Raw genomic sequence first — 14,184 nt, 5'->3', positions numbered from 1 at the left:
AGATTATGCTTAAAACTTTACTTTTTCGTAAAGCTTATAGTCTTGTTGAATTAGACTTAGGCTTTCGGTGGGGGGGATTACACACTGAGCATTTCTTTTTCGCTCCCTGTGAAAAACTACTATATTTAATCATTAGCAATTATTAAACTTGGGCTCTCTATTATAGTTTACCTCTTGTCCTGTCTCTCTTTGCTCTCACTCTCAACTGGTCATGGCAGCTGGCTGCCCCTCCCTGAGCCTGGTTATGCCAGCAGTTTCTTCCTGTTAAAAACACGTTTTTCCTTTCCAATGTTGCCAAGTGGGGATTATGGGATAATTTTGGTTTCTTTTTAATATTGTTGTGCATTGAGGCTACTGCTCTTGTACATAAAAATGTAATTGAACTGAACTGAAGCACTCCACTTCAGAATGACCTAGAATACAGTACCTTCCTGTCTGTCTCAGTAAGGAAGGAGTTAAGTCTGTGTTGGCACATAAGCCTTTTTTAGGCATGGGGTACATAATATTGCTGCCTTCATCTCTTACAACAAGGGCATCCTGTCATGCAGAAATAGTTCACTTTGATGTTAATGTTCTCATGGCTTCATTCAGAGTTTCACACAACTCTGACATTTAAATCCATCATACAGATCAAACAAATGATCAGACTGTATGATTGTAAAGTGAAGAACACAGTGTCCTTTGTGGTTAGCTCCTGATCAGGTCTGTTTCAATGTGGCAAATAATTTATTATAATCAGTAATTAAGTTGCAACTTCACACACTTCGCTGTGATGCTCTTTTGCTCTGGAAATGTGGAAAAAAAAGAAGTCTTTGTATTTTGTACAGATTTACTTTACAATAATTATTATTATTATTATTAAAAGAGAAGAGGGAACATTCATCATTTCATTAACTCTTGCCCCATCATAGGGCAAGTTTGATACTTCCTCAAATTTGGCACGAGATTAGTTGGAAAGTATGAGACCGTGTGAGCAAGCGAGGTGGAAAGTGGCAGACTCATGCCATTTAAAAAAATGTAAATGTTACTAGATTCAATCAGAAAGGTTCATATGCCCTCAGATTAATAGAAAGGAGTACATGTCTAAAAGGGGCAACATTCATCCTGCTGTGTTAGTTGACATTAGTTAGCATGCTCCAGTTCATGGAGCATGAAACAGCATTTGCATTTAAGAGACACCGTGTCCAGGATCTCCTTGATCAGGACTGGCTAGCTCATCAAGGAGCCCTAATTCCTGATTTGGAATCATTTGCTTGGAACCTGAAATCAGTCTGCTTAGCTGAGTAGCGTGCATCTCTGCCGGATGCTTTCTGTGCATCATTGAAGCAAAATATTCTGTTCTGTGATTAAAAAAAAAACCAAACATGTTGATAGACATTAAAAAGCTTTGGGATATTTGAGACCTTGACTTTTTATCGTTTAAAATATGCAAGGTGATAGAAATAGATGGAAATACATGAAAAACCCAGGCTTGGAACCTGGGCCCTTGAAATAGCCATCTGGCTCAACCTCATGAGCTATAACAGTGCCATCATTTTCTGGTATATGCTACTTCAGAAAGAAGAAATAAATAAAATATAAATAAAATAAGAAATAAAGTTCTGTATGATAGCATCAGAAAACTCGTGTTTGTTTATTTTTCTTACAAACTGATCTTTTTTTAGCTTATTTCTATGTCATATTTCCCCCAGGTTTTCCTTGTATAGTGGCTGGATGCCTCAATTGTGCTGCCTAACGCACACTTTGTGAACCACTGGCCTAAAGGGAAGAGGAAACGAAGCTAAAACAGCCTGTTTCAGATAGTGGATGAACTCAGGGTTAGTCAAGTAGAGCCCAACAATAAGAATATGGAGCTGGAAATGAGCACGATATGTTCTCCTTTATGTATGCACTTCACACTTTACAAGGATGTTGTGAAGTAGACTTCATCCCGTTAAGGTTACAAGAACGCCATTTAACATTACTTTCTATTACTCGAAGAAATGTGACAATTCTTATTAGCAAAGATTGAAGACGTCAAATAAATGTGATTTGTCATTGGTCTTGGCCATCAATATTCGTCCAATAATGTGTGGATAAATCTGTGGTATTAAATATTGACCCAAAAAGCTGCAGGGACCTGCCATTGATTTTTTTTTCTGAGTAATGCTCACTTCAGAAGACTTCCCAACTTTTTCTTTGTCACAGCATATCTCTATTATTGATCCCTGGAATAAGCTTTTAAAAGCCATTTTATTGTCATGTTTTGGGGCATTATACTAACACAGTGTCTTTGATGAATTACTACTTATCACCCTTTATAAATATTTATCAGCCAGCTAAAACTAATGCCAGTGGAAAAGAGGAGGCAGTGCCCAAAGCCTTATCTGCCCTGCCAGTTGCTGGCATATTTGGAATTTATAACAATCTTCAACAAATAAATAACAGGAGTTAATGTTTTTTTTAATAGTAAATATAAGAGATCAGAATCTCAACAGCCACATCTACTTTTGTCAATTTTTAAAATCAGGTTTCCATGCATTTGTTATTATTGGTCCAACTCAAGTCTCTCTTACATTCACTGTAAAACAATTAGCTGTTGCCAGACTTGTTTTGCAACAGCATGACCAAAGGACAATTGTGACTCCAATGAAATGTGCTGCGTCAGAACTGCACATGCTTTGAATGTTAATAAGACAACACTTCCTTCATTTACTGCCAACCCTTTTGTTTGACTGATGTTCAGACACTGGCAAGTCTGTGCACCTGTTTTTGAGCCACATTGGGCCCGTTTGAGCCTGTCTTTGTCCAGTGCTACTTGAATAGTGTTTTTTTTTTCTTTTCTGGATGACTGTGCTCCATTAAGTAAAGCTTGGACCAAGATTTTCCTATTTCATTTATTCCATCTTAGAGACACAGCTGTCCTTCAGCTGCAATCATTGTGTCATGCTACCAGTTCAGCTTGGTGTTGCTGCTGTTGAAAACAATGTAGTTGATGATGAATGAGTGCAGTGATGGGGAAAATCCAGTTATTCAGTGTGAAGCTCGTATCCCTCATTTCCATACTGAACTGCAGTTGAATCTCCCGATAGCTTTTTGGGAGAGACTGCCCAGATAATTCTTCCACAAATGTCAGGGAAATGATGCTGAGCGAGGCTGCTGCAGTCCTCTTCTATGAAACTGATAACGCTCAGTCAACATTCAGAAATCCTGCTGCTGAATGCTTATCTCCTTAATGGCTCCCTGTGCACAAACCACTATTATTAAGGCTTAATTATTTTTGCCTCCTATGCTATGGGGTGTTTTCTGGAGGTCCACGATATCTCCCTTATGATGTAATGTCCCGTCGCACTCTGTAACACGCTCTCGTTGCATGGGTGGGGTATTACACGCATAGACATGAGTATTATTACAGACTTCGTTAACAGCTTGTGGCACCTCATTTGGCTTGTCATGTGTGCATATCTCCAGCACATCTTTGATTTGCTTTTATCTCATTCTTTTGAAGCCTATCATCTGCACACTAACATGATACTGTACATTCATTACCGCTAATTGCACTGGTCTGGAAATTAAATCAGCAGCCCAGCTCAATTAAATGATTGCTGTTATCTTGTGATTCATTTCACAACATTGATTTGTAGTTTTTATTTCTCTCAGAGGTCAAATGCAGCAGATGATTTATGTAAGCACACTGGTTCAAGAGACAGATTTCTGTGCAGCTGCTGTTGCTGTCAGTGCATCTTCTTGACTCAGTGGACGTCTTAACAACCACAAGACTTCCAGTGTTTCAGAGTTGTGTAAGACAGAAAAATTAGGCTGATACTATGTTTGTCCTACGGTACTCAAAGTCAACTATACAAGGCCCACGTAGTTCTCCACTGCACTCCACCTTCGCTATAAGGATGAGAATCACTGGTGAGTTTCTGTGGGCATCTATCTAATGTAGCTTACCAACAAAATCATGGAGGCACTCCCTTGTGGTGCTATTTGGTATTGCAACGGAAACATAAACTTTTATTACAAAGTTGTTTTGTAATTGCCAGCAGTTACTGTAAAATATAAAAAATATTACATTATACATATTTTGTTGACTGGACACAGAATGAGATGTTAGGATGGTTGCCAAGTAGACTACAAAAGTTACTACAAGTATAACAGGCCCTTAATACTTTCTGTTCTCGCCCTTGCAAGCGGCACCACACATCAAAAATAATATCTCATCAATTTTGTCTAAGCAGCATCACCTATTGTTCAGGGAATACTGCTCTGAGTGCTCACACCTTCAGTGTTGGTCATCACTATATCTGTGCATCACCATCAAACCTTCATACCCAAAGTACTTTTTATTTTTTATCAACAAGTTGTGGCAGCTGCACTAGTCTTCATTGTGTACTTTTTCCTGTGGCTGTTGCCCCCATCGGTTCTGCAGGAACTGAAGCCGTGGTACCCACCATACTAAAAACAAATAAATAAATAAATACCATCACATTTTCAGTATATTGTATAGATACAGTATAGTATGTAAAAGTATCTAAAAGTATGGGATTAGGAAGTCTATCTGTCAACTGGGCAAAAAACCCCACCCCAAACCAAACATTTTCACAAGTCACCCAATTCTAACTTATAGTTTGGCACATTTTTTTTAATGCCACTTGGTATTTGAATATTTATAGAATAATATACATCTGCCACTCAAATTTGCCAGATAACTCTTGGATTTGTTGTTCTGTTGATTCCAAATGGATCTGGGAAAAAATATGACTTTTCAAAATGTATCAAACCAGTCTGTCTTACAATTCATTTATAATTAATGAGTTAGTTCCATCATGTATACACTTTCTCATTGCTTCACTGAAAAGCAAACTGAAGTCTTTTCTTTGTCACGGTTCTGGGTCTTTCTGACCCAGCTTTTTGAGTTCTTGTGTTTTTTTTATATTATGGTTTATGTTTTGAGTCCTTTGTTGTACTGTGTTTGTTGTTTCTTTAGGTTTCAGTTATGGTTATCATAGGTTTATTTCTTAGGTTTTGTAATATGGCTTCCCTGTGTTCCATGTTGCGTCTACTATGGCTTTCTGTACCATGTTTCAGGTTCCTATGTTCTGTCTCTCCAGTTGCTGTTAAGTTTACATGTCTAGAGTTCAGTCAGTGTGTTTCCTGTTTTACTTTGAAGGTCCGTGTCTCATGTCAGTGTTTCTAGTTTTGCTTCCCTTGTCTCGTCCAGCCTGATTACTCCCAGCTGTGCTCTCCTTCTGTGTCTCATTCCCTCGTTATCCCTCAGTATATTTAAGCCCTGTGTTTCTCTTTGTCAGTGTTGTAGTCTCCCTCATGGCTGTGTTTCCCTGTGTGTCAGTTTATCCATGTCCCAGTTTAGTTTTGTTATATTTTTTGTGCCATTCTGCAATAAAGCAGCTTTTTGAGTTTAATTCCTGCGTGGTGAGTTTTGCGTTTGGGTCCTTCTCCTGCCTGCACACAGCCGAAACATGACATTTTTACTAACTTCAACAATCCTTGGTTGTCTGTTGGATTTAATATATTCCATAGGCCTACAGTATGTTGGTACCACTTGGGTTACTGGATTACTTTTTAATTCCCTCTTAGCATAGATCAATACTGCTGTTAAACCAGCATCAAAAGGAGACACTCTGAGGTTTAACCCCAGTTTAAACACTCTAGTTTTTCTTGTGTTTTTTGTCATCATAGTTATTTTAACAGTCCCAGCTTAAAGCAGTTCACTGACTGCACAACAGATGTTTTCCAAAACTGATGTTGTTGCCGTGGTGGCTGTGAGCATGTTTAGCTGACTTCACGGCGTACAGTTTATTATATGAACTTTAAATGTGTAAACAACGGTTCTGAAAAAGTGTAAATAAAACAATAATGCAATCATGTGTAAATCTCATAAACCTAGATTTTATTCACAATAGAACAGGAAACATCTCATATGTTCGAACTGAGAAATTTTATTATAAGCAACCACACATGTAAAGAAGGCTGTAAAAGCTGAAGGAACATTTTTCAACTAACACTGTTTCCTCTGCACTAAAGAGAAGGAACCATCAGGTTTGGTATCAGCGCTCAGTTTAAAAGCCTGCATCTCTGATGGTAAAGGGGTTCACTGGTGCCTCTGAGATTGGCAGCATGCACATCTGGAAAGCCACCATCAATGCTAAAAGGTATATACAGGCTTTAGAAGACATGGTGCAGTTTAAACATTTGGGTTTCTTTTAGCTTGTGTTTTGAATTAAATATGGGTTGATGAGACTTGTATATTGCTGGTTTCTGTTTTTATTTACATTTTCCTTTCCAGTTCTTGAACTTGGAAATGGAAGAAACCATTAGTATGAAAGAACAGGAATAACCTGGCCAATCAAAGCTTGTGATCTGTGAGAAAATTGCTGTCAAGTTATTTTGGTGTCTCTACTTGCAGTGTTGTTACTTAGGGCATATCAGTAATGTATGAACCTGACAATGATTTACTAAAATAAATGAATAATGCATTTAAGAAATGATTAGGCGGCAACATCATGAAACTGGCAAAAACTCTGCCATGTCCAAAACAAAACAAAAAGACTGAATTGATGTCAAAGATAAATTATTCTCAGTTTAATAGCAGCCATAGGTATAGGGCTGCTGCATATATTTCCCTGAAAGAGATTTATGGAAGCAGAAAGCTCAATTCCAGGAAATAGGGAAAGAGAAACAGAGAGAGGAGCGAAGAGAAAATGGAAAGGGAGGAAGATCTGATAAGTAACTGAGGCATTCCCCTGATGGGAGGGAGATAGCTCTCTACCATCCACTCAGTAAGTGTGGGCTGAAACTCAGATAGCACGCTTAAGCAGGACAAAGTGGAGATGGAGAGCTCCCCCTTCAGCCTATATCCTGCTGGCTCCACTTTACTCTGCTCTTTGTGGATGTCAGCCTCTATGAAAGACCCTCTGCATCTTCCACCTGACACAGTGCCGAGAGGATAACCTGCCACCACGGCGAGTCCAGCGGCGTCATGATGATGCATGATCTCAAAACAGGTCAGACTGTTGCCATTATGTGTATTACATAGCAGTATATAGTGGTAGAGAGATATGTTCTCATAGTGGGAACAGTTTGCTTTTTCCCACTGGAGTTTGTTGTTCCTGAAAAAGTTCTATAAAGATTGTACAAGGAGTTTTCATTGTATTCTCGTAGTGTGATTAATTTCTTACAGAAAAACCAGAGTAGTTAGAAACCTCAAGGTGTTTCTGTTGGTGTGAGAGAGTATTAGGTGCTCCGTCCACAGCGCCTTGCCCTTGGTACCCTTCTGTCTGGACCTAACCCATGTATTGGACAGGGATTAGGCTGAGCGTCTTGTTTTGCTGCAAAATATTGCATAGCGTGCCAGGGCTGAATCCAGTTGTTGCAGCAAAGAGAGACAGAGCATGCTCATAGGAACTGAGTTGCAGTGCTGCTGTTTCTGCACAAATTTCTCAGGGAAGGTTTTTGGTTCTCATGAAAAAAAACCAGGCTGTCATTTGGTGTTCAGAGTTTGGCAACTGTATATCAAACTCATTTCAGTTCATATAAAAAGCTCCATTTGATGGTGTAAGGGTGTTTGCATTTGGGCAAACTAAACCAGTATTTTTACTTACAGCCCCCTTTTTTGTGGCTCAGCTTAAACTGACACAATGAGACATGCCTTCTTGAAGTTCACTGCAAGGAGAAACATCAATCATTCTTTGCTTTATCTGGTAAAACTCTTGACCCGATGGTTTTGAATGCTGAAATATGCAAGCCTTGAACTCCTGTCAGGATAATATATACTGCATAGTTATCAGATGATGCGTCCCTCACTGCTGTATTGCAACATTTGACTTCATAGGAGACAGAAACAACTGCAGGATGACTGAAAACACTGTCATCTTTTTAAAGTTTTGTTTTGCTCTTTGTGTTGACTTACAAAACTCTTTTAAACAAATCGTGCAACTAAATGAAACCTTCGGTGCTTCCCCACTACATAATTTAGATGGCTGTTCGGTAGCTCACGTACAGGACGTTTATTCCCCCGTCCTTTAAAAAAAAAAAAGCATCGTCACAAGCTTTCAAGGAAGCTAATTTTCTCCAAACAAATGGGCCCAGTGTGCTGCATTGTTGGTACATTAGCTGGGGATGCTTCAAATTCCATGACAAATAGTTCAGAAGTAATGCGGCTAAAACAAAAGCCTCAAAGAATGCAGATTCCTAATTAACAGGGGAGCCTGGTGCAGTGCTGCTGCCTGTATGTGCCCAGTTCAGCTCAGCAAATTATGAGTGGTCAAATCTCTGCGTGTGCGAATGCATGGGTGTGCAAGTTTTTGTTTATCTATGGATATTTAAATGCTGAATTCAATGCAGGATACACGTGATCGTAAACATGCATTTTATATACCGTTTATACTTGAAGTCATGTTTTTACATCTGCAGAATTGGATTTTTTTTCCTGTGAACTTTGCTGAAATGTCGACTCATAAATCTTTCCAGCCTGCTCTGTTTGTTTCCTCCTCCCTTTGCTGCATGGTGATGCAGTGAAGAACCACTTTCTGTTTCTATCATTCTGCGTCTGTATGGTGCTGAAACTTAGCAGCTTTCCTTCAGAGCATTCACCCCCCTCCCCACCTCCCACTGCACTATAATCATTTATTTACTACTGGCACACTTTAAGTGAACATAGTGTAAACATTTTTTTATCTCAGCAATGTGTTTATCCGTGCCTGTGTGAGTGCTTATGAAAGTGTTTAGCTTCTGCATAGCAGTATTTACCCTGTGAGCGCACAGTATTTTTCAGCTTCAGTGCTGTTAACGATGACAGTGACGATTAAAGGAAACAAAAGAGAGACAGTGAGAGAAGAATTTAATAAATCACTAGTAAAGAGTATCAACTTAAAAGGATTATTTGTTTGTTTAACCCATCATTGCTCCCAGCCTTTTTGTCTTTTGCTTGAATGAAACCATTTCTTTAAGTTGCCAGAGTCGAGACTTCAAACCTGAAATTGCATCTATGATAGCAATATATCAAATGCAATGCAAATTGCTCACCGACATTTTTTTTGTAATATTCCAACATAAAATTGTTAAAAAAAATAAGGAAAAAGTTCAACGGAAAAGAGCGATAATGATAATGAGCAGTGGCAACCTGTCCTGGATAGGCAACAAGTGAGGTACTTTAGATAAATCCAGTGAATGAGTGAAACTAAAAATACCCCAATTATTAGTTTATAAGGATGGGCAATCAGACTTTAAAGCTTGTAAGAATGAAATCATCCATTGAGTAAACCTGCTGGAAACAGGTTTCAGGGCCTGCAGCGTGGCATTATATTTGTTTAGGCTTAGTTTGACACAGTTTGTTGAGTTTGTATTCAAGGAGGATTTGAAAAATATTTTTATTTTGGTGTAAAAAGTGATTATTACCATCATTGTTTAGTCACGTGTAATTATACAACAGACAACAAATAGAAACTTGTCGTGTCATGCTTTTCAGCCCTCTCGTCACCAGTAGCTGCTGTTTGCTATTCTTTCATGTGACAGTAACATGTGTTTATGCTCTAGTTAAAGCAATGAATGGCCCATCTAATTGAAATCAATAAAGCTTGGTGGGCTGGCTTACGGAGAATGCTGAGCCCTACACTCTGTGTAAAGCTATATGAGCCTTGGCTGGCTGCAGGGCTACTGAAGATTCTTTTTTTTGCTGTTGACTGAATCATCACTGTAAGCTTATGAACTTTATGTGATATTTTTACCCTCATCCAACAGACAGCTAGGAGTATAGAAACACAGGTGTGCAGGGAGTTGATCCAGAAGGAATATGATTAATGACTTGATACTCCTTTTCTTATTTCTCTTGGTGTTGTCTCTCCCTCTGTCCTGCAGCCACAACCTGAAGGCTACATCATTTCGGCATCCTGTGACTGGACAGATTTCCCCTGAAAACATAGATTACACACTACAAGACAGGTGAGCTGGCCTACCTTTTTTTAAGTGAATGATGTATATGACGCTCGCTTAAATATATAAGTTAGTTTACGAACCTGAGATGGGAGTCTTTAGTGTTACTCTCCTTGAAACATGCCACAGCAGGGGAGTGCGAGTGTCTATTCTCCACTAACAAGAAGATTAAAATTGGTTGATTTCCAGTTTGTTGTTTATTAGCAACATAACCAGCAGTCCTTGTCAGAACACAAAAGGATGGGCACTGTTGTATTTGAATAAACTGAATGCATTCATCACCATTACCATGGTATTTATAACACCATAATGGAATCTATGGCAATGACACAACACTCACATCTCGCTTTGATCATATTCATATCACGTCAGGAGCCATGAATCTGACTCATCAATCTGTTATGCTAACGCTGGCTGTATTATAACAGCGAGTTATTCCGGCCCACCTGGGCTGTTTCTCTCAATGCCGTTGACACCATAAAAGCAAGCTCCTGACTGTGTGCTCACTGAATTGTTGAGAACTGTTGATTGAAAGGAGGGATTTACTAGGCGGCAACATTACTATATTGTCATGGCACGATAGTCGGATTTATTTCCTTTTATGTCATTGTGTAAATCAAGCAAGGCATTAAAGCTACACAATTCAAGGCAGCAGGTGTCTGGTTGTATTTAAGCTGTCTGGTGTAAGATGATCGTGCATACCAAATATTCCACTATAACAGCACCATGGCGGGGCACAAGCATCTGTTAAAGCAATATAAAACTGATTAAAGTGATTCATATGCATCCTCCACTGTCATTCACTTCTTAAAACTCTCCATCATCCCTTGTTCAGTCCTGCTGAGACACGGATTTGTATACCATCAAAGGGGCTTTAACGCTATGGATGCCCCACTTGCATATTTTCAACAGTAACAAAATGCCACTTCTGATCTCTTTAAGCTCATAAAAGTAAGAATAACACCTGTTTTATGTCTGCTCTACAACAACATTACAAAGATGCCACGCAAGGGAAAACACAAGTTAAGAAAAGTCAGTCATAGCATATACACTAAGTGTACGGTAATTATTTTTATTACTATAAAAGACACTGACACAATTCATACATATGCCAGTCACTGTCTGTGTGAAGTGTTGAACTGAGCTGAGGGAAACATTGCACTCAAAGCAAAATGGATGCAGCACCACAGCTAAAATCAGTAAAAGGTAGAAAATAATAGTAAAGATAGTCTCGTACAAAAGTAATTTCAATTATATTTTACTTGCAAGGAGCCAGACTGTCATTCTACCTGTCATTTTTCAGAGGAATGTTTTTTGTTTTGTTGGTTAGTCACTTAACACTGACCTGTGAATGACTAACTCAAAGGATGAATCAGTGTTATGACAACTTTAAACGGTGTCTTTCTCAGGCTGTTGCACTTTTTTTTCTGTGTGTTTGTTGAATTTATGAAAAATGTCCAACAGTTTGAAGGCATAACGTTGTTTTTTTGCACCAACAAGGTGCTTAAAGATAAATTAGCCAAAAACTTGTCATATTTCTGCACAGTGTGGAGTGTGTCCTTACAAAAATCTGAGAAAACTGGACGAATAGAGGACAGAAGGAAAAAGTGACAGCCCTACAAAACTATCTACAGCAGATGGGCAGTTCCCGAAGCCATTAGAAGTCCTTAAGGAACAGAACAAAAAAACTGAGCAAAGATCAGATATATATGGCTCTTCCGCTGATCCATCTACTGTTCACTGAAGCACCATCGGTAATGGTCTCAGTGGAAGGGTAGCTGTCAAGAAGCCATTCTTAAGGAAGGGAAATAGGGAGAAAAGGCTGATGTATGCCAAATTACACAAGAACTGTTCTGAAAATCAGTAGCAACAGGTCTGATGAAAAGATGACTCCACCAGTCCTTCAAATCGTTATCAGTATGTATGGATGAGGTCTGAAAAGAGGCATGAGCGGAGGCTCTGTCATAGTTTGGGGTTGCATTTGGTGTTGGGAATTATCAGATTTTGACTCAACATGCAGTGCTGTCTGGAAAGCATCTGATTGGCAAAAGATTTGTTTCTCAGCATGACAATGATTTTAAACACACTGCCGGTGTGTATGCAGATAGGCAAACACACAATGGAACACTATCAGTCACAGACTGGCCTCCCCAGAGTGTGGACCTTAACGTTATTGAAGAAGTGTGGATCATGTTGAATGAGGCACTCAACATCCAAAGAAGAGCAAAGTTTGCCTGAGCCAGTTTAGGCAGTGTACCAAATATTTACTTTCAAGTTTCCTTAGAATTATACAGACTCTGTCTTTTATACTATGTTTCCAAATAGGCAACATATGAGCAGTGCATCAATTTAGAAGTAATAAAAGACTGCAAGATGATACAATTTAATATTTTAGTGAAACATCATTGGACACTTCATATCTGGTAAAAGCTGCATGTCTTAGACTTTATAACAGTGTGCAACACAAGCCGCCTGTAAACTCATCCACTTGTAAAACAGGAGTGAGTGCTCTTTCAGGCCTTTTCTGCTTTTCCTCTGGATCTACTTCTACCACATGCTTTTTTATCCTTGGTCGTTGCTTGCTGATAGCTAAATTTTATTTCTCCATTTCACAGCATGCTTAAATGTTGTTGCTGGTTTTTTTTGTTCATTAGTATGTTGACATTAGGGGTTCATTCTGCTTGTAATAATACTTTAATAGGAAGTGGGTTTCTTCCATTAATAATTGACTCACTTATTCCCTGGAGATATTGAGGACAGGCAGATCAGGAAAAGGAGCTTCATGAAGCCCGGTTCCACAGAAAGGTTGATCAGACTCTGCTTTACTGGCCTGAAGTGTCAGAGTTTGTCTAGATTATTCTACCAGGATCGAGTCATTGAGTCGCATGTACACTCACTGTCTAAAAAGATTAAAAAAAAACATCTAGTCTACCTCCATTTCCATCATAGCAGAAGAAGCAGGAAGACATTCCTACTTCGACACCACACTATGTGAAATATTGCTCCTCTCATCCACATGCCACTACAAATCTCCTGGGGAACTGCTCCAATGACAGTGGTGGTAAACAGTATGAAAACTTCACATAAAACAGCAGAGTCCCCTTGATAAGACAGAAACATCCTGTAAAACTGCTGGCAGCAGTCCAAGCTTGGAGTGAACTACTGTAAGTTGTGCTCCAGTTTGACTTTCCTTTTTCCCCCCCCGCTTGTTCTACCTGTATGTTTTCTTGCTTTAGTCTCTGACAGATGCCTCAGTCTTACCTACTTTTCTCTAGATTGTGTGTATTGCGGCACACAAAGGGAAAATCAGCACAAGGATCTGCTCATAACCTATTTATTGAACAATGCAGGGGGAGTTAGGACATTGTCAGGTCACATTAGTTCCTGTTGGTAAATTAGGTTCGACTAAGCACAAACTACTAGGTTACATATATAGCACAGAGGTCACCTGACTACTCATTAGTTATTCCTTCAAGGACCTGACTGATATACCAACCAGTACCAATGTTTGGTCACATAGAAATCTGATATTCGAATATATCAGCCAATATTTATTTTCTTTTAGTGGACACGAATGTTTTTTTATGACTTGTTTGGCATCATACAGATGTCACAGAGAGGAAGAGTCCTAAATTAAGTGTTTAAAGCAATCAAAAACATTTGGATCATCAGGAATGCTTGAACACACACTGACCTCATTATCTGAAGCGAAAACAGGTAGGTCACCTTTAAACATGTCACTCTCACCATCAGTAAATTTGTACATTATTGTACTTTATTGAGCCCCGTGGGGAAATGCCCATTGAAGTTGAGATGCAGTACTTTTTGGCCAAAAATGATTGAAGTTTATTTTTTCTTTACTGGTTATTACAGTGTCCATAACCATAATGCCATCACATTGTTCTGTACTTCAGGTTAAAACGCTTCTCACATTAACTGAGTTCTCTGTTAAGAAGATCTGATGCAAGTCTTGGAAAAGCTATGATGTAACATCATGTAAGGAAATGTATCATTGCATTGCTGTTGGTGGCTCTAAGCGAACTAATGTTGAGGCTGCCGAATGTAATCTTTATTGTTTTACATCTCAGAAGCATCTCAATTCTGTTCTTTTTATTATCTTTGAGGTGCGTTGCATACAGTATACAAAAATGTCAGAAGCTTCACACAAATGGCTGTAGATGCCATGTCGTTGGGCCCTATTTGTAATCTGTACTTTGACGTGATTTCTCTCCTCGGTTGTTTGCAATCAGT

At 38.9% G+C, this 14,184-nt stretch overlaps 1 protein-coding gene across 10 annotated transcripts in view; it reads left to right on the top strand.

Moving 5' to 3' along the window:
• Positions 1–14,184, top strand: part of plekha7b (pleckstrin homology domain containing A7b) — a 74,851-nt gene that overhangs the window by 27,181 nt on the left and 33,486 nt on the right. For all 10 annotated transcript variants that reach the window (XR_014910692.1, XM_085402614.1, XM_085402572.1 and 7 more), the window contains exon 4: positions 9,859–9,942. Coding sequence is in view for 9 of the 10 variants with exons in the window: in XM_085402614.1 (XP_085258740.1) it covers positions 9,859–9,942 (84 nt within the window). In the remaining variant the exon portion in view is untranslated. The remainder of the gene's footprint in view (positions 1–9,858; positions 9,943–14,184) is intronic.

Source organism: Rhamphochromis longiceps, linkage group LG1 (assembly GCF_057381845.1).
Source record: "Rhamphochromis longiceps isolate RC_006_pf linkage group LG1, R_longiceps_female_GT1.1, whole genome shotgun sequence".
Taxonomy (NCBI): Eukaryota; Metazoa; Chordata; class Actinopteri; order Cichliformes; family Cichlidae; genus Rhamphochromis; species Rhamphochromis longiceps.
Note: the sequence above shows the minus strand (reverse complement) of the source record. Positions and strands in the feature narration are given on the sequence as shown.